At 38.2% G+C, this 27786-nt stretch overlaps 2 protein-coding genes and 1 long non-coding RNA gene across 4 annotated transcripts in view; 2 read left to right on the forward strand and 1 right to left on the reverse strand.

Annotated features, from left to right (window-relative positions):
* Window positions 1-27786, forward strand: part of LOC140950232 (T-complex protein 1 subunit theta-like) — a 295708-nt gene that overhangs the window by 249847 nt on the left and 18075 nt on the right. The window lies entirely within an intron of this gene.
* LOC140950309 (uncharacterized) overlaps window positions 1-27786 on the forward strand; it is an 84354-nt gene that overhangs the window by 44390 nt on the left and 12178 nt on the right. The gene's annotated exons all lie outside the window — the stretch shown is intronic.
* LOC140950203 (uncharacterized) lies at window positions 7899-27524 on the reverse strand. The gene is made up of 24 exons (XM_073399407.1): window positions 27429-27524; window positions 25956-26026; window positions 25480-25541; window positions 21885-21954; window positions 21261-21351; window positions 20699-20806; window positions 20264-20323; window positions 20015-20085; window positions 19136-19168; window positions 19013-19044; window positions 18186-18234; window positions 16910-17018; window positions 16073-16120; window positions 15831-15932; window positions 15323-15402; window positions 14857-14905; window positions 13862-13929; window positions 13260-13346; window positions 12264-12341; window positions 10621-10686; window positions 10434-10523; window positions 9716-9763; window positions 9279-9349; window positions 7899-8844 (listed from the first exon to the last, which is right to left on the reverse strand). The coding sequence occupies exons 1-24, from the start codon at window positions 27460-27462 to the stop codon at window positions 8736-8738; spliced, it is 1686 nt and encodes a 561-aa protein (XP_073255508.1). The 5' UTR covers window positions 27463-27524; the 3' UTR covers window positions 7899-8735.

Raw genomic sequence — 27786 nt, forward strand, 5'->3', positions numbered from 1 at the left:
CTCCACTGCATGGTGGATGCATATGACAGTGTAGCAGCTGAAGCCATGTTGAATAAACTTTGTTAGCTGAAGACTATTTAAGGTCCTTCCCTTGTTTTGCACAGCACATCACCTAGTGCGCATAACATTGCCACTTCAAAGGTGCAATGATTTTCACTGGTCGCCTAAGAAGGGGTAACTAATTGGCCCCTTTTGTAGTCCAAATGCTTTTAATAGCAATTTTGTTAATTCTACCTGCCTAAATAAGTTTTGTCTTGAAACTCGCCCCAGTCTTCTTGCACAAAATGATCATCTAAAATGGGAATTATCCCTTTTTTGTCGTTTTGCTGTAAAACTAGAATGGTAACATTTTTTTTGGCGTTTTTTACTCGTTATGGTCACACAAAATATGTATTAGGGAGAAAAAAATCTGGATAGTAAAAGTTGCATTTGTTTAGATATGAATGACGTGGAATTTCCACATTTAGAGCCACAGAGGACACAGAGAGGTACGAGATAATCTTAAAACTGCAGTCCATTTCTCTACAGGTAATTTGAGGTCTCTTTTAAAACTGAAAAAATATAGCCCAGGCAAACAAACGTGCTTAAGGTTTAGTACATTGTAAGATTCAATAGTGCTTGCTATAAAATAAGAATTCTTGAAAGTTGTTTAAGTTTCAAACACTTTGCAAACAAATAGGAAAAAATACTCAGAATTACAGGCACACTAGTCAGGGCAAAAACAAGCACTGTGACCCTATCTTTTTATCGCAGATTTTGAATGTTCTATGATATTACTGACATTTGTGCCAAGTTTGAAAAAACCTGGAAAGTATAAACATTTTTAAGGGAATAAACTTAGTGCGTAAAATGAAATCGCGACAAGAGACGACCTCCCTCGGCCAAATTGCAACAGTGATGGCAAAGCCAACAATAAGCAACAAGCATTAATAAACACCGACACAAGATGTTTTAAAATTCAGACAGGTGACATGGGACCCCCGCCCCCACCCCCTCCCCGCACCTCTGGCAGGGCCTCTTAAATAGCCACAAGGAATTGTAGTACAGCTAACCTCAAGGATAAAAATTCCAACTAATTTTCTTTCACTGAATATTACTACAATGCATACACACGTTTAGAGCACTCAGAAAAGGACATTAAGTCATGCACCCAAAGTTACACAGGGTACAAAGCTAAGCATTCCATAGCTTAGGATTTTTTAACCAGTGCAAAAAGTGCTTCAGGGGGCCTGGGCTCCAGTCTACAGTCATAAACTGTCTCTAAAGCAGAAACCGTTGCAAAACTGTATTAAAAAAAACTGCAGACTATATGAACCGTAGTGTTTCTCAATTTCATATCTTTGATTGGTTTAAAAATGTAAATTGAATTCTCCTTCAACTCCTCTTTTTATCAAATTAAAGTTTCATTTTTGGCGTGCTTGAGAGGCATGGTCGTCTTCCCTCACTGTCCAGTTGATAGGCTGATCTTTACATGACTTGATCACGTGATCAACTTTTGGTAAACACGAAAACAGTTCACTTTTGAAAACTTTTGTTAGCACAAGCTGAAAGAGCATTAAACATAGGTAACCTAAGAAATTTCAGCCATATATCTCAAAAGTAGCAATTGCAACAGCCGCCAAAGGTTAGAAGCATTTGTATGAGAGAGACAACTTTTGCCATCCAGCCATGCTTGTTGCATGGTTTTCGATATAAATCCTTAAATTTCGAAATTTTCCAAACTGTCATGAAATATTTCCTGACAACAACAACAACAACAACAGTTTATTTCTACTTCTGTAGACAACTAAAAGACTTATTAAGCATTACAGGGCTCAAATCTCTTCTTAATTCATAACAGAAAATTTGAGCACTTAAATGCATAAGAAAAGGATTACACTACAGTTTAAAAATTTTAGAGTTTACAAGGATTTGTATGGAAAACCATGCAAGCGTGACTGGGTGCAAAGGTTGTTTTTCTCATACAAATGCTTCTAACTTTCATCGGCCGTTACAATCGCTACTTTTGAGATATACAGCTGAAAATTCTCTGGTAACCTAATTTTAATATGCTCTTTCAGTTTGTGCTAACAAAATTTTTCAAAAGCAAAATGTTTTCATGTTTTAACTTTACAGAAAGTTCATCACGTGATCAAGTCATGTAAAGAGCCTATTGTGCTTTCCTTCCCAACAAACATTTAAGGGAGAAGAGACTGTGTAAGGGGACAAAGAATGTTTGTGTGGGAGGCTGGGAGCTAGAAATAACTGTTTTAGAGAGTCCCCAATAGGTTTTTTGGGATCCAGGATTAAATTTCCCTCATTTGAAGCTCAGGATGTGGGATTTTAAAGCAAAATAGGGGCGAGATTCGGGATGAAAGTCTGCACAAAAGGTGGGATCCAAAAAATACAGTCTGTAACCCTTGAGATCACGGGACTGCATGAAATTTTGGGTCAGGATTACGGGATTGAAAGAATGGGGACTCTTGTTTTATACAGGTCAACAATCCATTTCTCTAATCTTTTCCTTTCTAAAGCTATGTATTTAAAAAACAGTCCATAGTTCACTTTTATACTTAAGTCCATGTTTTATACCCAGTCTTCAGTCTGTGGTCCGCAGTCCACAGTCCATGTTTTATACTGAAAAACATATTGTTTGCTATGCGTATAAAATAGTAAAATATAATAAAAGGTATTCTGTGACTGCATGTGACTCCCTGCTTTAATTTTCTGCTGAATATTGTGTTAAAAATAAGTTATGTTGAAATAGAAATATGTCTCTCTCCTTCAGTGTCTTCAGCTTGAAGCACTGATTTCATACAATCATCAATTATTCTAGAAGTGATCTTTCAAAACCCTTATCATTATCTTTTTAGGTTTACCTTCAACACATGAAGTATGTTAATTCACAGATAAGCTTGGGTTATAGGCAATTTATTCCTGAAACATGAACACAACTACATTAATAATGAGCTAAACAAAATTCACATTTCCTGGCATTTTTACACCATTATGATGCTTAGAGTCCCGGTCTACCAGTGAATGTCAGGCTAGGGATAACATTGATCTTCTTGCATTTATAATTGTGGAAATCATGCTAAACAAAAAAATTAATAGCCTAGTGATTATGATCTGTATACAAAACAACATGACCAGGAGGAATATGAGAAAAGGTTAACTTGGATCTTTCTCTTACAACTGCATGTAAACTGGGCAGGATTTCAGAATACTAATGCTGGGGTTTGTACCAAAGTGCATTCCTTTCAGGCCCACACCACGCCACCCCCTCCCCCCCCCCCCCCCACTGCCCTTACAGAAACAAGAAGGCACTACTAAAACAGCTGAGATGAGTTTTGATAGACAGAGAATTAAAGAAATAACAAAAAGAACATATCTACAGTCAACTTAATAATAATAATGTCCTCTAAAATACATTTCACTGTGGAAATCCGCCTCTTTGTAGCGGCGTTATAGCGGTTCCAAGTGGCCCAAAATCCCATACAGTCATTGTAATTTTAGCGGTGTTTGCGCCCCAGCCAAGATGGCGTCATAAACCGTGAAAAGGTCTATTTACTAACAGATATTTGTTGCTTCTAATCCTTTTTTTTGTCGAATAAAAATCGAACTCAAATCACTTGATTGCCATATCCATTTTTATCTATTGGCTACTCCAGGGTGTAACTACACCCAGAACTACACCGACGTTATTTTGAAAGGGCGGCCGGGTCTTAATCATGACTGGGCGCCTACCCGCCTATTTTAAACCCGGTTGTAAAGAAAAGATCAGATTTTTCAGATTTTTTTAAAAGATTTTTTTTAAAAAGTGATGATTGTTTGATCCTTCGACTCTCAGTTGCAACTGAATTGTCAACAAGTTTACTGTTCGCATGAAACCAGTTTTCATTTTTGGATGAACAGATGAAAAGTTATCATTAGACTCCGATATAAATCGATGAAATCGGTAAAAATCAAGACAAACAGATAAACGAAACGAGTGTGTCATCGATTTCTACTGATTGATCAATACAATCGATATCAATCAAATCAGTTTTTCCGATTTTTATCGATTCATCGATTGATAAATCGATACCGATTTTTATCGATTGACTACTCCGGGATGTGTACATGTGCCATGCCATCTCATTCATGTCCTATGATGTAAGCGACTCGGAAAGGTTTCCAATTTCACAGGAAGCAACGCTGTTTTTTTTTACCCCGACAACAAATTTTCGTGTTTTGACTCCTCTTGCGTATAAGATTTTGCTTTAAGTCTCGGAGAACGTTAAATGTAAGTCAAGAAACGTTGTTGGGTTCGTTTCTTTAACTGGATGTAAGCAGTAACAAATACCGAAAGCTTGCCTTTTTTAATTTCTCTCTCTCTCTCCGGTACCCCTCCTGCCCCCTGTTCTCCCTGGCTCCCGCCCCCTGTCCCCCCCCCCACTAGACTGATGGAACTGAATTAAATCTTGAACATTCATTGCTACTCAGAGTTTTGTGTACCCTCCCATGCAGACGTTCTTAGGGGTTCTTCACGCGTTCCTGCCCCACTGACGTTAATGGGGCAGGAACGCGTGACGAACCCCTGCCTCTTGCGAAGGAATCAACAGGCTACGCATTTACAAACGGATATAACAACTTTTTGAACGAATCAGGAGACGAATGTTGCAAAAGCTCAAGCAGACTTTCAAGAAAGTCTTCGTCTGATTTAATAATGGCGCAAAACGTTTTGAACGGATGTTAATAATAGACCTTTTCAGGGTTTATGACGCCATCATGGCGGGGGGCAAACACGGCTAAAATTACAGTGAATGTATGCGATTTTGGCGGGATTTTGGCCCACTTGGAACCGCTATAACGCCGCTACAAAGAGGCGGATTTCCAACATTTGCCACTACTTTAAATAGTTTTATTAATATCAGGCTATTAAAGAAAGTACGACATCTGCAAAATTCAAATTATAAATCTTCTCATGTGGCTTCTATTTCATGGTAATTTGCATACTGTTGATTAGAAGGGTTTGTATGAAATCTTAAAAATTCGTTTATGGTCGATTAAAAAAAAAAATTATAGACCTTGTCAATGTTTTCGACGCCATCTTGACGAGTAGGCAAATGCGTGAGAAATTACAGTGTTTGTATGAGAATCTAATGTCGAATAATTTCCGTAAACAGCTGTTCTGAAAAAAATATCAATTGTAAACTAAAGCTACAAGGCAAAGGATTGTCCTAAAAAATTTTGGGGCGTACCTGTGCTTAAATTTCTCCAGAGGCTTGCTTTAGATTTTCCATATATTTGTCTGTAATTTCCCCGGGACTTTCTTACAGACAAATGTATAGAAAATTTTAAAAAGTGGTTCTAGGTCTTCTAGTACATGTAACGCCCTCAAATTCTTTCAGGAGAATCCTTAGGAGTAAAGCTTTAGTTTACAAATCATATTTTTTTCAGAACAGCCGCTCCACGGAAATTATTCGACATTAGATTCTCATACAAACACTGTAATTTCTCACGCGTTTGCCTACTCGTCAAGATGGCTTCGAAAACCGTGACAAGGTCTATTCATCGCCTTCGGTCGCATTGTAATTGCGGTATGGATTTTGTCTCTCTGCTTTAAAAAAGAATTGAACTGAATAACCTAAATCTCTTCTTTATACTTCATGAAAATAATCTCAGTACAAATGTCTTCTAAAGTACTTTTTCACTATGGAAATCCGCCTCTTTGTAGCGGTATTATAGAGGTTCCAAGTGGGCCAAAATCCCATACATTCACTGTAATTTTAGCCGTGTTTGCCCCCCCCAGCCAAGATGGCGTCATAAACCGTGAAAAGGTCTATTTGCCAGCAGATATTAACTGTTTCTTCTAATCCTTTTTTTGTCGGATAAAAATCGAACTCTAACACCAACTTCGATAGAAATCGATAGTCACATGAAATTTTATGATCGACTTTTATCGATTTCAGATACCTGTCGATTGATTTCTACTCGACATTTATCGACAACGATCGATTTTAATCGACTTTCGAATTTATCGACATGTAACACCCTTTATGGAATGTCCTTATGATAGTTCTCTTGTTTGAAATATTAAATTTGCATGGCAAAATTACTTGTTGTTTAGTGTCTGCAGGGCAAAATAAATCACCGGAGTCATCTTAGTATATCTAACATATTTTCCAACAAGACAACATCGTCAGGATTTCTTACCTTTTGCACAACAGCCGCGGTAGCAAGCTCAGCTCGTCAGCTTCCAAGAGTTCCAGGCGAGAAAGTCACGCGATGTGTTGGTATTTTGATTCACCTGAATTTCTTCTCGGAATACAAAATGAACTATTGTAATCACTAGCCAAAGAGAGAAGTTTCAGCCTCACAGATCGAAATGACAATCAAGGCGTTCACGGAACTGAAGGTATTTCTGATCACGAGATCAAGTCACTTCCTTGTGAGAAAAAATGTTAGTTTGTACCCAGACTTTACTCGTCTTTGTAGGACCGTGACAAGGTGGGCAAAAGGTTGGTAGGTCGCCGGCTTGTCGCCGGCTAAGTCGCCGGCAGGCTTTTTTTTGGTGTGTTTTTCGCTCGTGTTTTGTAAAAAGATGCAGGAATAATGCAGCTGCGCGAACAGCTGGACCGAGGTTAAACAAGAAAACGGTTGGGGAGGTGCCGAGAAGCTTCTTTCTCTCGGCCCCTTCCACGCGTTTTTTTTCGTTTCACCTCGGTTCATCCATCGTTTGGCACTGACTAGGAGCGCGCGGGTGGAGGCGGGGCCGTATCTGTCGGGGAAGGAGTGGTTTATAGTGGGCTTCTAAGCTTCTACATGGTCCCAGTTGCTCAAGAGGTGGATTGCTATCCACCGGGAAAATCACTGTCAGGAGCCGATTCACCACCTGTCAATAGTGAGCTTACGCAACAGGACGGTAGAAAGAAGAGGACCGCAAAACACATGTGTGTGACAAACGTGACAAGCCTATTACTGATGTGTTTTGTGGTGATCTTTACCTGAGTTAATGTTGTCTGTTTTTTTTTTTACAAAAAAATCTCTTTAAAGGAAGGTGAAGTTCGCCGGAAAAGTTTTTCTAACAAAATTATTGTCACACTTGTCACACAAGGTTTGCCGTCTTCTTTCCTCTCCCGTCCTGTTGCGTAAGCCCACTACTGTCCAGTGGATAACGCAGTTGGATAGCGATTTATTTGACTGTGTCACTTGTTTTTACGGTTTTCTTCTAGTATTTTGGCCACCCGTCTATCCTCTCTTGATTTAGGTCATGTTCACGCTTGGTTTTTTTTACCCCTTCTGGGAAGGTAGTGGGCGATGGAGACGATATTCAAGAGGGTCCTGTCCACACTATCTGAACGCATGAATCAGGCCAGGGGGCCCAAATAGGAGTCTACATGATCAAAATTTCCCCTCAGTCCCGTAATACCATCAGTTAGAAGCAAGCAATTCTGTCAAATATAAAGTCATGTAGGAATTACAAATATTTGTGTGTAATGTGAAGATCACGAGGTTCGAGTTATGTGCATTTATGGACATAAGTGCAACAAGGTCATTTTTTTCCATATAATGGCTCCTTAATATAACATTTCCTAAACCCACGTCTCAGAATCGTTAATTTCGAATCTTGTTATCCTTCTGGCCCCAGTTTTTCAAACGTTGGATAGCGCTATCCACCAGATAAATCACTATCCAGCGGATAGCGTAATTGGTTTCCCTAATAGTTATCCGCTGGATAGTGATTTATCCGGTGGATAGCGCTATCCAACGTTTGAACAACTGGGGCCTGGTCAAAATCCTAAATTATTGCTTTGAAAAAAAGTCCAAATTCTGGATCTAGAAAAACCAGCTGGGGAACCTCAAACAATACAAGTACCTATATAGGAAGTCAAACAGCTAGCGAACTCAAGAATTTAGAAACCTCTGATTAAGAATAACTTTCACTCTGGAGTGTTTATTACCTGTCATTTTATTCAGTGTACATTATTATGGCTTCGGATAAACACAACAAAACTATTTTCCACGGGTGAAGAATATATTATTTAAATAATTTTTATGTTACTCCGAATCCATAATTTACCGTTCCTCGTTTTAGGTTAAATTTTACTAAACGAGTTGTAGCAACTACAGATAACGTCATCTCTTTCACTGCTTTTCACGGTCCGCAACCTTTACTCAGTCAAGTTAATTTAATGTGGTTAATCAGCTGACTCTTTCTCTCTCTGTCCACCATACAGGCTCCATCAGGGTGTCGCTACTGCAATTCCTTTCCGTCTTATCTCTAGCCTGTAATACAGTGTCCAGGCGCGGATCCACACCGGTTTCCACCGTTTTACGGAAATCGGTCAGATTTTTCACAATAAATATTACTAAAACCTTTTAACTTTCCAACTGAAATTTGGAAAATGGTTTCGAAAGTCAGAAAATATCCTATCTAAATGACTCATAAACCCTAGAGAGGAGATTCTGAGGAGTTAAAATCCAAAAAACTTCCCGGGGAGCATGCCGCAAGACCTCCCTTAGAGTAGGGAATTGGTCAGTATTCATTGTAGATCCACGCCTGGTGTCCTCTTGCGGGGGAGAGAAATTGATCTTGATTTAAAAAGCGATCAAATTTCTTTAATGAGCCGAGACTACGAAAAGTTAAGAAGGGGGATATAGCGATATTTTACAAACACTAAAACACACAGCCCTTCCGTCTACAGTGTAGGTGCCACAAGGCGAACAGCTCCACATGTAACTTTCAATACAAACAAAGCAACGTTCTTAAGTCACGTGGGGTCTGTGTAAGCAATTGGTTCTTCACAAAACATTTCATCAAGCAAAGCAAAGCAAGGATTACAAACTCTGACATTCTGATTGTAGCCAAACGCTGGAATCCTGAAAAAGAAGACATGTCCTCGTTGTTAATTTGTCCACTAAAAGACTATGTGAAGAGATGAGCGCCTCTCTTACTCTCTTCACCGGAAACGAGCTCGTTAGTCTGTAGTGTAACACAGTTTTTCCCACTTGGGAAGGAATGTATGTCTCTTCTTCAGTTTTGTGTGATTCCCCTCAGTGACTCAATTACGAAAGACCGCCGCAGAATTTGTGGTCCGGCCAGCGGAGGCTGCTTATCCTATTAGCTGGGAAGTTTAAAAACTTAGAGCTCACGATGAAACTTCAACGGCTTGCTATTTCTTAACTTTTAAGATTGCCTCTGTCAGTTTCTGTTAATCAGCAAGAGAGGATATCCTCTCTAGTGATCAGCTGGCCACGAGACAAAAAACTGTGACACCTACAACTGATAATACAGTAAAACATGTTGAACTTACGGAGCTGACTGATCTGTGCAGTTGTGACAGAAAACGCGGCCGCAGCATCGACAATGATGGCGTCTTCTAGTCTACAACAAACACCAAATGCATCTGTGTTCAGCGAATAGAACCCAAACCAATCAAAAGACTAAACACACGTTTTCTAATTTTCAAATCCTGAGAGGTTTGATGTCCATAGAATAACCCTGATTGCGCCTACACTTACCTTTTCTTGGAAAGGAAATTTGTTCTGTGGACTTCTGGTGTCCGTTTTCGATCGAAAATTAGGTTTATCAATTGAGTTGATATAAGGTAAATATCGTAAAATATGAGCTTCTACGGCACAAATTGGGTATAATGTCTATGAAAATGCAACCTCCTTTCCAGGGCCCCCGCCCATTTTCTAAAGGAAAAGGCTCTGGGAACAACTTTTGGGTGAAAGACACAAAACTTACTTGAGTGAATGGCGCTCGACATTTGTTGTTTGAACAATAGTTAACAAGCTGCGAAAAAAATACCTGGATTAAAAAGTGGTTAAGACTAACCAATCAACAGGCGTGTGATAGCAATCAAGTCAACAATACGGGGATTGAAAAGATGTGGGAACTTTGCTGTATCGGCACAATATGAAAAAATAAGGTTCGAAATATATTTACGTTTTATTTGAATTCAAACAAACAATTTTTTACTTCTCGGGGAGTAATAATAATAATAATAATAATAATAATAATAGTAATTTTATTACTTGTAACGGACAAATTCGCATATGAATGTATATGATATAGGCTGATTTATATTAAAAGAGTCTTAACTAAGGATTTAAAAGTAGTAAAATTCTTTTCGTGTCTTGTGTGACGAGGAAGGGCAAAAACCAGTTCCTGGTGTCGGATTTTCAGTAGCAGGTCTAGATCGCGATTTGAAAGTTTTTTAGTTTATTGTTTCATAGTGATATCGATTTTACTTAATGCTACATTTGGAAAAACTTCAATCCAAAGTCAGTCAGTGGTGAACATTTTATAGCGATCGGACCAGGATAAAATCACTTTTTAAGCGATGGAAAGATATCGGTATGGTTTTCGAAAAACTGTATCGAAACACCTTAAGTAAACAGTTTATTGTATTTGTCCTCTATAAGCCCCAATATCTCAGTACCGTCTATAGGTCTATTCTTACCTCATCTGGTACCCACGATAATCTGAAAGTGTTTTGTAAATGTAGTACCTCGGCTCGGTCCCTTTCAGCTTGATTAAGCCGTGCGTTTGCCTGGAAAAAAAGACCATTTGCTGCACACTGTACAAGTAACAGACGAAAAACTAAATACAGACGTATTGAAAGACCTGAAATCTACCCTAAAACTAACCTCGTGAATAGCTGCTTCCGTTTCCTGACGAATTTTGGCCATTTTGTTGACAAATGTAGCTTCACACTGCATCAAACCACAAATAAGAATTTTTTTAATATCAGCAGAGGCGTTCCAATTTCACGTTACGAATGTGTTCTGTAAATTAACTTTCCCACAAAAGAGTAAAAAACCCCGACTAATTCGATGAATTCACACCAAAAAGTACAGGAATACATCAAAGGTAAGTCTCCTTTATTTACTTTATAGAAAAAAGTAAAAATAATGATATTTAGCGTGCGCAGACCTCAGTATTTTATTTCTCATACAAATTCTCAACGGTTGCTTGTAACGCGACACTGACTCTCTTGAGAGAAAGTTAATTTACATAACACACTCGTAACGTGAGCTTGGGACGCCTGTAAACGAGTCTCGCGAGAACGCGCGAGCGAGCGGCAAAGCCGCGAGGGGCAGGGGAAAGGAGAGCTTGCAACCATCCCTTACAAATATTAGTGAACAATACGACAGCAGAAGAAAGAACACGGCAAAACCTTTTGTTACCACTATGTTCAAAAAGATTTTCTGCCCGGCCAAACTTCATCTTCCTTTAAACAGATCTTTTTGGAAAAGCACAGAACACCGTAAAGTTAAGTGCATGATCACGACAAAACCCTCAAGTAATAACCCGGTCACGTTTGTTATACAAATCTTTTTGATGACCTCTTCTTTCTGCCCTGTTGTTGAAGGGAGACTTTAGCCTTGAAGCGCGCGGACCATAGTTTGTACTCGACATGCACTGAACTTTATTTCATAAATGTATTGTACACTGTACCTTCAACTCCGCTAGATAATTTTGATATTCTAGAAGCCGTGAAACCAGCCTCGGTCCCAGGGCGCTTTTCTCGCCCTTCACACATTTGAAGGAAAAAGCGCTTTAAGGACGTGAGGCACCTCCTCAGAGAAATCAATCTACACATGCAGGAATCAGGTGTCTGGCCTTTCTCACGCTAGCTATGGAGCAGAGGGCACATACGTCATTTTCTGCTTATTCAGCACACCGAGCGTACTGGAAAAAACTGTCACTGAGATATGTATGGTGGTCGAGAACTGCCAATCGAAAAATCCGCATATTGAAGGAATATGAGTTTAAGACTTTGTTTAACGTACATCTGCATCACTTCTTTAACAAGGAGATCTTCCTTCCACGATGAAAACCTATTATCCGCCATCTTCGAGCTTCCTCGAGAGAAAGGGTCGTAAACACAACAAAATCAACGTGATGTACGCAATGCATGCTGGTAGTGTCAGCCCTCCGCTGGGTCGAAAATTTTATTTGATTTTAATTTTGATTTGATTTGATTTTACTTTGGTTTCATTTCGTTTTATTTTGATCTCACTTAAAATTTACTTTCACTTTTCTTTTGAATTAAAATAAAAACTAGGAAGAAAGTGGAAAATGATTACAGATGACACTAAAAAGTAATAAAAAATAATAAATAATTCCTTCAATATGCGGATTTTTCGATTGGCAGTTCTCGGCCACCATAGATATGAAATGAAACAAAAAAAAAAAAGAGAGAGAGATTTTCAGGTACATGTAAAGTATTGTACGATGATAGACAGTGAAATGGAGTCTGTAGCAATGAAATCTGTGAGTACGTTACCCGTTTAATGGCGATATCTTTCTGTTCTCTTGCAATATCTATCTCCTGCTGCAATCTCATAACCTCTTTGTCATGCGTCTAAATAAAGAAAGTGAAAACAAGAGAGAGAATGAAAGTGAATACTTTCCTAGGGCCAGCAGTTCTATTAGAATGTCTTATAACGCGTTTAGACGAAAACCGCTGACTGGTCAGATCAATTGCTTGGGTGCCAGTCTTCGGAGCAGTCGACCAGACCGCCACTCAGGGTCTTGACTAAATACCTGAGAAGACCGTCTTTTCTTTTTGCTTTTAAGATAAGGACAAAAAACCGTAGCAGCCACCCCTTCTTTAAACACTTTACCGATAGGACTAGTCAAGAGAGAATGAGCTCATTCTCTCTTGGATGTGGAAATAGAAGAATCGATACTGGAGTAAAGATCTCTGGCCGTAACCTCCCCTAGCGCTAGCTGTTAGATTAGGTAGGTTCAGTACGGTACCGTCTTCATTTGGTAGGTCAGTGCCACGTTCTTTTCTACCTTCATTTGGTAGGTCTGTGCCACGTTCGTTTCTACTTTCATTTGGTAGGTCTGTGCCACTTTCGTTTCTATTTTCAATTGGTAGGTCTGTGCCACTTTCGTTTCTATTTTCAATTGTTAGGTCTGTGCCACTTTCGTTTCTACTTTCATTTGGTAGGTCTGTGCCACTTTCGTTTCTATTTTCATTTGGTATGTCTGTGTCCCGTTCGTCAATCGTTACTATTTTTATTTAGAAGGTCTATGCCCCGTTTGTTACTTTTTCATTTGGTAGGTCTGTGCCCTCCATTGGGTATGCCTGTGCTCCATTCGTTACATCTCGATTTGGTGAATCTATGCCAAACAACGCTAAAACAATACTTTACCTCAAAAGACTGCGAACAGTCTCCCTTGGAATTGGAACTGAATACTATCACTGAGAACAACTGAGACTAGTATCGAAACGACGTTAAACCAGCAATAAACTTTTGCCGCTATAACTTACCTCTGCTGCACTAGCGATAGACTGCATGAGTCTTTTGCAACGCTGTTCAAGGTCCTCTTTCTCAGCTTGACACTTTATCAGCTTTTCCTGAATAATACGGGGGAAAATATAAAGATCTTGGGTACCCTTTGTACGGGAAACGGGAAATTAAATGGTTCGCGTCAATTCGTCAGGGAAGCTTCAGAAAATATGGGCTGTATAACAAAATACAAATTCACTTTTCTTGTCCCAAATGTTTCTTATAGGAATACTGTTAAAATATCGTGAGAATTTATCCTCGTCCCTCATTGCATCAGAGCCGTTTCCATGTGATCATCTCGACCACCCGAACACATTTTGGGAAGCCTTAGGAAATGATTATGCAAACCAAGCTAAACCAGACAACAAGTAAAAGAGGTTTGTCCAGTAAATACTCTTTTTTTACTAACAGATTTATATAAGTAGGGTTAAATACTGAGCCTCGGCCGATTGAAAATAGTTTAGACCGCAGTCTTGCTACGCAAAGCCCTCTTTGAAGACTTTCTGAGACTTTCCGGGTTAAGTTGCCGTAAATGTGGTTGAGTCTTGATTACGCAAATCAGTGAATTAAAAGGATCAGGTACCTCGACTTTTGAAGGGTTTGCCACCACACACGGTAATAAATCCGGTCTGATGATAGGTTCCACATCAGCTGTAGGAATGTTAGATGACTGAGTGCCGCTACTTAAACCAAAGAAACGATTAACTACAAATAAACTACAGATAAACTGATGTCTTTCATTGAGCTCAAATTTATATGAATACCCGCCTTCCCAGGGGGCAGGTGATCACCGGCGAACGCTACAGAGAAAATAATTTTGATAATAGTAACAAAGGCGAAAGTAGATGGCTAATGTGCGCGCCCGTCCCTGCAGTGCTTGATAAACTTTTACTTGCCTATCCGCAATTTTAACTGTCGATAAGGCAGACACCTCTCTGAAGCGGTCAGCTAAACTTGGTTTGGATAGCATTTTGCTTAAAGCTGTGTTACTAAACTGCGCCCCTAACTGAGCGAGGAGAATAACCACTTCAAGCATTGAAGGACGGTTTGAATATCACAGCAAATATAAAAGAAGACAGGGATGGGCAACTTCCAAACAACCCATCTAAGAGAATACGGATTCCGGAAATATCCGAAAATATGTTTGCTTGTGGAATCCGGAATCCGGGAAATTTCGGAATTTCGGTTTTGAGATGTGGAATACAGCTCAAGGAATCCGGAACCCCACTAACAGTTGGAATCTGCAATCAGAAATTTACTGAGAAAGAGTCCGGTATCCACAGACTGTCTTGAATTCCATTGCTTAAGGACCGCATTTGCATGGATTTTTTGAAACGTTTCATCTTAACAGTATTTCAAAGTTTCTCTGCGTTTGTTTGTCACGCTTGGGAGACACATTTGTTTGTCAGATGCTGCGATTTTGTCATTTACAAGTAATATGATTTCCTTCCTTGTACAGAAAGCCAAGTATCTCTAAGAAGAAGAGCTTTTGGAATAATGTCCAGCTTAAGAAAGTTCAGTGCCATTACCAGTAAGATTAAGTTTACCATATAGTGCCTACAGCTCTAAGCTTCTCACCTGGAGTCTCGGACCGGAGCTCCTCACACGAGTTATGCTTTCGAAGACTCTGAAAACAAAGACAGCAAAATATGTGATAAATAATTTCAACAAATTTCTACAGTATTTAAGGATCCAAACACCAGAAGTAAAATTAATACAGCTTCTCCCTTTTAACGAGTTGTTAATCAACTGATATCAAATTCTCCATAAACTCATGGGGTGGGGGTGGGGGTGGGGTTGAAGGAGATGTAAACACGGGAAAAAGAATTGTGTAATTGAACTGTGGGCATACATTGAAATGTTAAGACTAAAATTAAACACTCCAGGAGAATGACAAAGAAGCGATAGCCATGCTTGTTTTGATCTGTTTTGAGTTGCTACAGTGTTTCGCCTTAATCGGAAATAAGGTTTCCCACTTAGTATTATTTTATGCGTCTTGGTACTTTCGTGAAGGTTAAAAATTTGCAAGGATTATTTAACTCACCCAGTCAAGGGACTTTGTTTTGTCTTTTCTTCTTAAAAGTTCTGGTGTCTTCAACAATTTATGTCGTTCTTGCGGATTATCTGAGTTTTATAATAACAAAACTATATGAAAAAATCATAAAATTCACAACAAACACATCAGGGATCAATGCCAAGTCACACTTCTAACAACATTTTACAGAATACTGTTTATTTTAGCACGCTTAATTTTAAAACACCATCGCAAGTGGGTAGATTCATCAATTTTGGAGACCTCATACCTAGGGCCTACGCTTCCAGAGAGGCCGTGAGAACGAGATTGCACCTTGGTTGCCCTGTGTGCTGCTTTCCGCCCTCACCTCTGTTTAGCGCATGATCACTGTTCACACGCACCCGCGAGATTTTCGAGCCTCATGAGTATGCCATTTTCTTTTGCACTTGTATGTAAGATGTCCTATCCGCAAGTAGCACTTTTCCGTGCTGGGCTATGCACGTGACAAAATGAATACTTTATCCTTCTTAAGACAAACCTTTTGCCATCCATTTCGGGCTGTTTGGTGGTACGTTTTCATTAATGTGTCTCACAATCGTAGCCACATACAGCTTTAACATTGGGTCTTTTGTTGAGAACCCTGCAACAGAAAAACATAAATTATACAAGTGATTGATAACTACAGCATAATCCTCATATCCGAGTTAACCAGAAAAAAAGCTTAAAAAATCTTTCCATTCCATTAAATTTGTAAATAAGATAGAAGATCAGTTAGATTACCAGTTGGAGTTTGTAGCCTCTCTTGTAAGTTCTGTACTGCAACATCAACTGCAAGATTATTTTTTATACAGAATTAAAACTTAAAAAGGTTTTATGGCACTTGTAATTGACAGCCCAGTAGTAGTTTGAATTCATGTACAATGGGAAGAACGTCCCAGACATCCTCAAGTGTATGAAGTTATTCGCCACTTGCAAAAAGAAAAGGAACAGGAGCCGATAGAGCGATTTTCGTATGACCATGAAAAATGGTTTCGGTGTGTTCGTTATTTGTTTTATCAGGCAATAGATGAAAAGATCAAAACATGGACTCTCCGTTTCCCCGCCAAAGAAAACCTTAATATGGAGAACGCATTGTTCGATTGGCCAATAGTGTTGCAGTATGACGTCAAAGCGAAGTTCGATTGATTTCTAGAAAGTTCTTTGGACATGACGTCTTTTCAGTCGAGTGTTCGCTTAACCAACCAAAACCCACGAGCGTTTATATTCGTTCGACAAACTAATCAAATCGCTCAATTTCAGCTCGTTTGTTGTTTCTGAGACTGTTTTGTTCGCGCGTTTTTATTTCAAGGTCATACGAAAATGGCTCTATACGTTCCGCAACTGTTCCTGGCCGGGATCGTTACTAGGGACGCGCCGGTCCGTTCGCTATTGGCCAATTTTTTTTCATGTCCCTAATAGCAATCCCACAAGTCTTAGCAACTTAACCTCGTTTTAAAAGTAAGAGTTTTTGAAACTCAAAGCCTATTTTGTGAAAAGGGATTGTAATGTTATCAACTTAATCAAAAAGCTTACACAGAGAAATCTTGCATAACAAGTATTATCGTGGGTTTGTTTTACCTTCCACAGCTCTCAGTAGTTGAACCAGCTCCTGTTTGCCACCGGAACGGGATGCAAGGTCTGCCGCTGTCTCTAATGTGTCAGTCAAGGCAAACACTGGAACACCCATCTTAACAGGGAGAGTAAAGTGGGAGGGGAGGGAAGCAAATCATTAGCGCACATACTTGGTTAGGTCAAAATGAATCAGTTTGCCCCATCCTGTCAAAAAAGGATTTATCAGTATACTACAAAGTAGTAATAACTATAAAAGTTTTATGGGGTGCATGCAGCATTTCAGCTTCAATTTTCTGGAAGGTGTTCGCGCCAAGTTTACGGTACGGTGACTTCTCTAAAGGAATGTGGTTCGGTTCTCAACAGCCGTTTGTGGGGAGGAGTATTGCGTGAAGACAGAAAGAACGGCTGTGAAGCAGACTATGCCTTTGGCAAATTGGTGATAATGTCACTTGTCCCTGAGAAATCTATGGGGATGCCAATTACACATTCCAAGATCCATTCAACCACCAACGGTCGTCCAATACAATATCATCGCCTGACTCGTCTCCAGTCATCTCTCACTATCTCTCTCTAGTGGCGTGTGGGGTGTGATGGGAAGGAGGAAAGTGAGGCAGACAGATGACCGTCTCTCACTCTTCTCCCTTCCCATCATACCCTGCTCCCGCCGTGCCTTACGAGCGAAGACTACTGGAGACAAGTCAGTATCATCTCTCAGATCTATTTTGAGGTGCATTTTTTGGGGGTACAATATTTACAAGTAGACCTTATTTGCATCTTGGTTAATTTTAAATCATGAGACAAGCCGTTAGGGAATATTTCCTTTGTAAATTGCTCATATTGATGATCACATTCATCCATTGTCTCCAGAAACACAAAGTAGCAAACCTTCATACGATATAACATGATCTGTAAGAAGCGGATACCATTTCAGCAAGTGAAGGTCTTTCCTGTACATTGTACCGTAGTATTATAATGTATGGTGAATTAACTGTGTCTAGGCAAAAACATCAAAGTGAGAAAACAGGAGCAACCAAGTGCAGATTTCTTCTAAGTGCTTTGAAAAGACCTTTTAGGCTATCTACAGTGCTTTTAAAGCTGTACAAATGCATTTTAAGTGACACCACAAAATTTTGATCTGTTTGGTTGTAAATTAAGGCAACTTTTGGTTAACCATTTTGAATTTATTTAAGGCTTTCTAACCGCATTATTATTACTTTCCAGAACAATATTATATTCTCACTTTCCAGAAAATCTTATCTGTCCCAGTTTTATCAGTAAGTACCTGTATGAGAAGTTCACCACACTCCACATGACTTTCACTTGATCCTTTCCTACAGATCAATCACATAATATCAGTAATACATGGCGGCTTAATCAAAAATTAGAATCTAGACCACATTTTTGCCTCATTGACGTGGAATATTCAATATTCTATTCGGACACAAAATGAAATTATCATGGAGGCATACTGATGCAAAAAAGGTTACCTAATATACAAGTACTTCCAAAGCAGCAGTCAATATTAAAAATAAAAAAAGGTGTGATTACTAGCCTGAAATAAGTGCACAAAATGACTGTCATTTCAGACTACGTGTTTATGAGTAGTTTTTGTGTCAGGCCTTCCATGCGGTACAGAAAGAGATTGCATGGAGTGTACATTTCTATGCTCTGCATAGTTGTTGCTTTGGCAATCAAGACACGCTTCGTTTCTTTAACTTGTGCTTTTTCTTTATTCATTATGAAACAACAACAAAAGCTAAGTTCATTTATTTACGCAAAAGAGAATGACAGTTGAACATGAAAAGCACAAAGATGAGCTGGATAATTAAGATGGTGTCAAAGCTCATGATAGTTGTTCAAAGTTTCAATATCATAGTTTAACCCAGACCATTTTTGAAATTGATCCAATTTAAAATGCCACTTGGGACGTATGACCCACTTTTACTAATTTCTAGACTGAACAGTCTGCTTAATAATACACACCCCCAGCCAATCTCTTTGTACCACATAATTTATCACTACTAATTTTGTGCTTTAATTACCTTGATTTAATAGGATTTCATAAAAATTTGTGTAACATGTTTTTTAACCATTGTCATGTAAACTTACCATGCAAGGGCATGAAGAGGGGTCCAAGATTTCTAGATTGGATAACAAAAGAAATATTATAAATAAGTAGTAGTCTTGATATTCATTTATTCATTTCTAGTATGAAACATTCCATAAACTTACATTGTTCACTGCTGTCACATCTGCATTTCGTTCCTGTTGATTTTAAATAAAATAAATAAATAAGATGGGATTTAATTTACGTAGCTAGTTTACAGGGCTGACATACATTGGTTAACCCTGAAAACTGTTGTGTACAGAGAAACATTATGACGTGTGCATTTCGACAGTCAGAATGACATGCCACACTTTCTGTTAGAGATACGAGGACCAGGAATCGGCAGAGGGTTAAATCCCCTTTAATTAATTATCATCATCATCATTACCATCACTGTTATGTCAATATTATTCTGTAATGGATATTAGCCTAGTCAAAGAATCCTGTAGTTTGGATTTAACTTACAACGCAGACCAGTACCGAAAAATGCCAGACTTTGTAGCAAAATGTGCTTAATTCAAGATGGAAGAAAGCACAAAAAATATTCATCACAAGGTTTTACGTTTGTGTTCAAAAAGCTTGCAATCATGAGACTCTATCCTGGCTTTACAATTGAAGAGGTGCATGCAACAAGGCCCTACAAGGTGTCTGCTAATCTGCTAATCTCCCTTTAATTTTCAAACATAATAATACAATACAAATTGATTAATTATTATATAGAGAATCAGGGTTTTCATTAAGAATTTAGCAGCAGGAGAAAGGTGTAATGTTACAGGAGAGTATTGTGAAAGACACTTCGCATCTGAATAAAAAATAGTCATATAGGCTATCAAAATTCTGCGTAGTAAACAGAGAATTCTCTGATCTTCTTTGCCTAATGAACACACTGTAGAATAATGACTGTAACAATCAAGACACTGGGCCAAAATTCTAATGGAAAGTTTACAAAATTTCTCAAGGTTGTTAAATTACTTAAGGGACAAATTGTGACCAAAATTAGTTACCATTAAGAGAGCCACACAAGGGAGATGGCCACCTTCTGCAGTAAAAAAGAGAGGAGTGTTCTTGTCCTCATCTAACAAAAAGAAATAACAAAACAATATTTACTGTGATTTCATTCAAATATTGGATCAAACGTTCTTATGGGAAAGAAATAAAAAAATTTACTTTGCCTGTGAATCTTTATTTACCAGTATGGAAGAAATAATTCAAACTGGATTTGTTCTTATTTAAAAATAAATAATTATTATTACCTCTAATATTGATGTCAACATTCTCATAATTCAGTAAAGTAACCATGGAATAATGGTCTCCTGGAAATACAGCAACTCATTTTTACTGATATCAAATAAATCAAAATTAATATACTTCTACTAACTAATTATTTTCTAAATGATTAAAATGCATTACAGTGGTACTACATGCATTCAGAGTCATAAATTAGTCATAAATTAATCACATCCTGTTAAAAAGTTACCATTATAAAAGAATAGCAAAAACACATCTGTAGGCACTAGAAAACATGCAGAAACCCTAGATCACAGATTATTGTACACCTCAGCACTGTGTGTGAAGTACATGTACAAGGGGCTTTACTGTTGAAGTACACATGTATGACTTGCTAGTTTTTGACTTGGTTAGTTTTCGGCAGTCTTTTGATATTAGATAAATGATAAGCATATTATTACCTGTTTTCGCAGCTTCAAACAAAGCCCTTTTCCTTTGTTCAGGATTTAAACTAGACAAACTTGACACCACAACAAATGCATCAGATGTTGCAGATGATGTTGAATTTGCTAAAGATGAAAGAAAATGTCATTTTCATAAAGACCTTTTCATTTCCATGTACTGTTATGATGTAGTTTAAAATGAAATTTACTGTAGTGGTTTCATCCCAGTTTGATTCTCAGTTTCCTCTTTCTTCTAACTGCTTTCTGATGGAGGGTTACCAGTTTAGCAATGCAAGGAGACAGTGTAACACTTCAGAAAACAAGTTTGCCATCCAACATAATTTTCTTTTGATACAAATTTATGTCATCATCATCACTGTCATCATCATCATTATCATTATCACCATCAACAAGTCTCTCAGTGCCAGAATTAGGAAAACAAGGACCTGGGGGCATCTTTATACCCTGGTATTTATTAATTTTATATTTATTTCATTTAGCTATTTGTCAGACTGCTTGATTTTTTAAAGTAATCAACAATATCATATATTAATATCTCTGATGGGTAAATTTAACACACCTCTTCCTGTTCTGGCCTCTTCTATAGCTGACAGAGCCTTCTGGGTGTTCATTTCATCTTCTTTTTGTTTTAAGAGACATCTTGTACATACCTAGCAGAATGATAAAGGACTACTGACAGTAGATCAATGCTCAGTCAATTGACCACTTTTTCAATGGCCCTCTAAAATGTGGGCAAGAAAATTTTCATATCTGCAAACTGAACTTTTGTGAAACAGACAAATTGCAATAGAAATTCTATAATAGTAAGTATGCCTCAGTTCCTGTGAGTGCACTTAAAACTGGAGCCATACTGATGCAGTTGCATGAATCTTACCACAAGACATTACAGCGATCAATTATGTTCAGTATAAAGACATTGAACTTTTGTCTCTTAACATTTGTATGTCAACACCAGATGTTTCGTGATTGAGTCTGTTAAGTTTAATGGAGTAATGGCCAACAGTTACAAGATCGTTTGCCAAAAGAAGAAAATTTAACTCCCTTTCTTACATTCCACTCTACATTACTGATAAAACTCATTCATTATTTTTATAAAACATAGCATGATTTTCAAATGGATGTAATAGCGGGATTTAACTATTTACTTATTATTTGACAAAATAAATTTTTAATAGTGGCGTACCTTTACAGCTTTGTTAACAACGACATGACACGTAACACACACTGCGGTGGAACATGTACGACAATGAGAACTAACAAACAAAAGAATGTGGAATTATTATCATGACAAGAGGTAAGAAGGTGGTGCATCATTCTACTTAAATTTTAAATCTTAAGAGGTGTTTAAGCACCTTACTCTTTCATAAGGGGGAGAAAAAGAAGGGGGAGAATAATAATCATAATTTATATCATGCAAACTAACATAGAAATATGATTAAATGCACATAAGGGAGGGAGTACAAGCATTAAGACTTTAGCTGTCCCTTACTAATCTTGCTTCTATAGGATGACAAAGCAACTAGGAATATGTGACCCTCCACGGGAAAACGTACACTAACGACCTTCCGTTAAACGGGCTAAAACGTTAGCTATCCGTTAGTCATCCGTTAGAAAAATTGATGAAAACCGTTAGTAGCGTTGGTAAATCCGTCAGCTGGTGACTCTTGCCCGTCAGAGCGTTAATCATATCCGTTAGTGGCGTTGGTTAATCCGTTAGCACCCGATCCTTGCCCGTTACAGCGTTAGCCGTATCCGTTCCTTAGTCAATCCGTTAGTCTGATGATCTTTACTCGTTAGAAAACTTAGCGACAACTAACATTCGTTTCTGATAATGAGAAGAAGAATGGCATTTTCGTATTTGAAATATCTTTTTTCATTGCCGAGATATCCAAGGTTTTGTTCAAAAACTGATGACGTCACAAGGCAACAGCACAGTGAACGTCATTTTGTGCCTCACCTAACATGCAATACTGGTGCCAAGTTTGAAAAGAATTCCTTCAATACTCTCAGAGATATTTTTAATTTTGTGACATATCTTTGTACTGAACAAATTTGTGACATCATCAGTTTTTTAGCAAAACCTTCGATATCTCTGCAACAAAAGAAGATATTTCGATATCGAAAGTGCCATTCTTCTTCTCTTTGAAAGGTTGTTCAGATAGCAAATAGTGATAAATTATTTTCAGGCAGAAATACGGGATCAGTTATGAAAAAATATACCTCGTTACGACCCTGAAATAGTGATAAATTATTTTTCACTTCGTATATACTTCAAGCACCGTTAGTTAATAGTCTTTGCTTTTTACAGTTTAGGGTTGACGAGAATTTTGACTCCTTGCCGCATGAAGACCTGCCAACAATTGACATGGAAACTATGGCAACTCTGCGAGACGAAGCAGTGGAATCCATGGTGCCACCTGCGCCAGCTACACGAGAGAGTTCACTGATGCCAGCCACGCCAACGTCAGCAACGACGAGGCAGGTGCCCACAGCAGAAACCCCGGTTGGCGAAGAGGTGATAAGGACTTGTGTCACTCCAAGGAGGGTGCGGGGAGTCCAGTTAGCACTCAGAAAAGAGAACGAGCAACACAGATGTGCAGTGAAGCTACTGCCATACTTCTTCATTGATGAAGAATTAATCAGCAGCAACACAGACGGTACTCATGGCAAACTGCCTTTAGATAGTAACAAGTTAAATTCTTTAAAAGTGTTAGTGTTTAGTAAGTTTCCAGTGGAATCTGCTGTTGAAAAAGAGAAACTGTGGAAATTTATTAAGACAAAGATTAATGATAGATGTCGTGCTCTTAAGTTCGCTAAAAGGGGACACTAAGGTTTGTGATGTTAAAAGACTGTTAACGTTTTTCAGGTTTTCTAATAAAACTTGCTGCTTTTGCCCCGTTTACGCAGATTGTACTTCTAGGTAGTTTAAAGGAAAAATAAATCACACCAAGTGCTTGTATGTGTTATGTATGAGTCATTCCCGACCCCTTCCCTTCCTTGAATTTTGAACGCACTTCCTAATTATTTATTACTTCTACAAGTAGTTCTAAAGAAATGACGGTCGTTCGGAAATTCGTCGTCTTTGGGTCGTCACGCAACGCCTCCGCTGCTCTTCATTCCCGGTGGATCAAATTTCAACAAAAATTTGCATAAAGTTGTTTAGTTCGAAATGTCAATGAGCGAGAGTCGACTAATATTATTTTAATTTTCCACCAAACTCAAAGGTCCACTGATGCATTTTTGGAATAAGATAACTAAGATGGATTGAGATAACCTGCCGGACATCTGCTGTAGTTGGTTAGCGGATTCTCGGCCGCAGTTGTTTATTGATGGTGGTCTGGTGTCGCTTTTTCGCTCGATTACGACTCCATTTTTCGGCTTGTTTCGTTAGGGACAATTGCCAATGTCACGTAGAAAACAAAGAGGAATGGAAAGTGAATTGTCAGAATCGTAACTGTCGCAAACTATTTTGCTTTTTCTGAGTATTTTTGTCGATGTTTTGGGAGAATTGAGTCATGTCACTTGTCGATTCTACCCCTTGGAAGTCCTGATTGAATGTTATTATCAGTTTTAGCCATTGCAAAACCACGCTTTCTTTCTTTGATCGACCGTTTAACTAAAGACTTCGCTAAAAGGCAAGAGATAATACGTGACCGATTCGATTCATTTCATTCTGATTCAATTTCCACAGTTCATGGGTTATTTCATTATTATACATCATTCACAACTTATGATCCGTTTATTTTATAGAATTAAGACTTTAGTGGTGATCAGTCACTAGAACTTTAGTATAAACCGTTAGAACGTTAACGTAAACCGTTGGAGCGTTAGAGCGGACCGTTGGACCGTTAGGACAACCCGTTAGAGCGTTAAGACAAACCGTTAGAAGGCCAGGGCCGAGCGTTAGAACGTTAGTACAAAGCGTTAGAATGTCTTCAGAGCCGTTAGCAATCCGTTAAGTATCCGTTAGTTTTCTAACGTTTAACGGAAGGTCGTTAGTGTATGTTTTCCCGTGGAGGGTCACATATTTCTACTCCCCCCTGTCAAAAGGTTTGCTAGTTCATAATGTTACATTTGCTGGTACTGGTTTATACACCTGGATGGAGTGCCAGTCGCATCAAAAGTAAAGTGTCTTGCCCAAGAAATTATGTATTATATATGTAAGGTCAAGGACCCTAGCTAGCCACAGCTAGAACCCAGATTTTTTGATCTGGACTCCAAAGCACTGACAATAAGGTCATTATGCCTCCCAGATTTCAGAGTACTATGTGTACAATGTACATAATGAAAATGGAATCCATGCATGCATTATGATAAACAAATCTACATGTAACAAGGGTAGCTCCAGTGTTAACTTTTTTTTTTATTTACAATTCAAAGTGGACAGACTGCAAATTTTAGTAGTTGCTAAAAAATTTATATCTACGTGTCACAACTGTTCATCAGTAGGATGCCTAAAATGCCGGCAATTCCACAACTGGTTTCGGCTCCATTAAATCCTATACCAATTGCAGAACATTTTAGGAGGAGCCACCCACCATATCAGCACAGTCACGGACAACACATATAAGTGAGGAAAATATTGCAAAGTAAAATTAAGACGTTAATTAACAAACTAAATGTACACATAAATTAAATAAATAAACAAATAATGTGCGCGCTCAAAATAAAATTGTACAGGCACACATACCAAGATAAAACCAAAATACAACTCTACACAATAAATAAGTAATGTAAGGATACGATGGTGCAATAAGTAAGCATGATAAGATACTTACCGCCCTTTGATCAAGTTAGTTCCCCAATACTTCTGAAATATTGTTCCACACTTGGAACAATTCTGCCAAATAAAAAGTAACAATTTATCCTGAGTTCTACAAGTGCAAGCAATTCATGGGTACAGTTTAACTTACACTATAGTTAACTTTCCTTCTTCTTGATGAACACTTCATGCATCAGTACACTAACTCTTGTTTTTGTAATACAGTGCAATGGTCATCTTTTTCAAAATACCATCATGTCAAAACAGTCACGTAAGTGTGTGCTAACTATCAAAATACCCTCTGCAAATGAGCCACAATTGCATATAAATAGCCAGCAGCATATCAGTCCTATCCATTTGAGTGTTGTCTCACATTATTAGGGTGGAATACCTGTAAACTAGCTTGAACAGCTTAGTGCCTTTTTATTATAAAACAAAGCATTTACCTTTTTAACTATTAAACCTTGGATTATGAAGTTAGCAATCACGAACCTTGCAATCGCAGGACTTGTATGATTTTTTACAGTCACTACACCTTCTTGTAAGGCCTGAAGTGTCACTTCCTTTTGAGTTCAAAGAAGAAAGACTGATTTTATTCAATTGAAGATGATCAGCTGCTGTAGCATACTTTATCACTCATATAATCATTATAAGGCCAAAATTTTGAAGTCTTTTATACAAAAACTAAAATCCGCACTTGACAGCTGGCCATCTTTTTATATAAAAAAAATTATATCACTTAACAATTAATGAATGAGGCTGAGTATCTTATGAAGAATTATGGAGATCGAGGAGGGTGTTATCGGCCGAGGCGGATGACACCCCCCGAGATCTCCATAATTCTTCATATGATACGAAAGCAGAATTCAATAATTGTTTTATTATTCATTCAAAATAATTCCTAGTTTAAAAACAAAGCTGAAACATGCTTACCTTCATCGACTTGAAGTTCACCTTCGATAGTGCTTGTTTAGGGTTGTTCAGCTCCACAAAATTAATATTCTCCAAATAGCAGATGTCGCCCTTCGAGTTGCGTTCTTGCTGTTCTTGCCATTATTTTAGCTATAATTTCGCCTAGCTCTTACTCTTGAAAAAAGTGAAATGTCCGCCATTTTTTGTTTTCACAACCAAAACAACTCAACCTTGTCCCCAGGTATTCTCGGTTAACGGTGCATTAACCTGCAAGGACGCTGCATTCTTGACGTCATTTCCTCGTTAAACAAAAAATTCTTCCAAATTTGGTCATCAGTATCTGGTTATGGTGAATTATGCGTGTGCTTTTAGCCAATCAGAAACAGGGAAATATTTTGAATGAATAACAAGGAACTTTAAGCCTGAGAAAACAGCTGACATTTAGTGATCCTACCACTGCATTCTCCGCCAAATGACGTCTGAGAAACGAGCGCAGAAATTCCATACTGATGATGCATCACTACCCAGATCTGGTTAGTGCTTCTGATTGATCGTACTGCATGGGAAATTTGATTCAACCAATCAGAAGCACTACCCAGATCTGGGTAGTGACGTGTCATTAGTACGAAATTTCTGTGCTCGTTTCTCAGACGTCACTTGGCAGGGAAACCAGTGGTGGGGTCGCCAAATGTTGGCTGTTTTCTCAGGCTAAGGAACTTTATACCAAACAGATTTGATAAGCTCTTTAATATCATCTGTGTGACATGCAATTGCATGCAGAGACAACAAAAGCATTTCTAGGTCTACTAACAATGTAACAGTATGTTTGAATATTAAACTCATTGTCTTTAGTTAATTACCTTTTATTTGGACTACCCTTTTATTTATAGAACATCATGAAGTTTCGTGGACGCAATCGAACGCAATATTTCAGACATTATATGTTGAAACTTAAATTAGAAAACAATACCTAGTCACAGCTGTCAAATAAAAGTTTACATAAGACTGCAGCAGTATGTAGGGTGTGAATGAAACGTTAAAACAAAAACTTACCTTCATTCGAGCTTGAACTATGGGAACCTTCCATTTCTTATAAAATTATTCCTTTCTAATAATTCCACAATCAAAAACAAATTTCGCAAAATCACAAGTGTTTGAGTTTGTATTTTGTTCCATGACTTGGTATCCGAGCCTGTACAGGTGACCGTTTTGTTTCCAAGCTCCCCCGAGACACACGGTACACAATTGCACAATATACGTGAACAGGCGACGTTTTCGCCGGCGTTTTTGATGCAAGGTTTGTTTCAGAAAGTATCAATTGAACGTGCTTTGAGCATGATTTTAGCCTTTCTATTAGCTTCTATTATTTTTGTTGCTTTACATATCTTCAATTTGAGGAAATTGGTTTATC

The sequence above is a fragment of the Porites lutea genome, chromosome 1, assembly GCF_958299795.1.
Source record: "Porites lutea chromosome 1, jaPorLute2.1, whole genome shotgun sequence".
Classification (NCBI taxonomy): domain Eukaryota; kingdom Metazoa; phylum Cnidaria; class Anthozoa; order Scleractinia; family Poritidae; genus Porites; species Porites lutea.

What these genes read in the sequence shown, in the direction of transcription:
- LOC140950203 (XM_073399407.1), bottom strand. Translation starts at nt 27,462, where the DNA reads ATGGAAGGTTCCCATAGTTCAAGCTCGAATGAAG. An exon ending in AGAGGCCAGAACAGGAAGAG is followed by an intron (nt 20,807 to 21,260) that starts GTGTGTTAAATT and finishes TTTCATCTTTAG; the next exon opens with CAAATTCAACATCATCTGCA. An exon ending in CGGAAGCAGCTATTCACGAG is followed by an intron (nt 10,524 to 10,620) that starts GTTAGTTTTAGG and finishes CTTTTTTTCCAG; the next exon opens with GCAAACGCACGGCTTAATCA.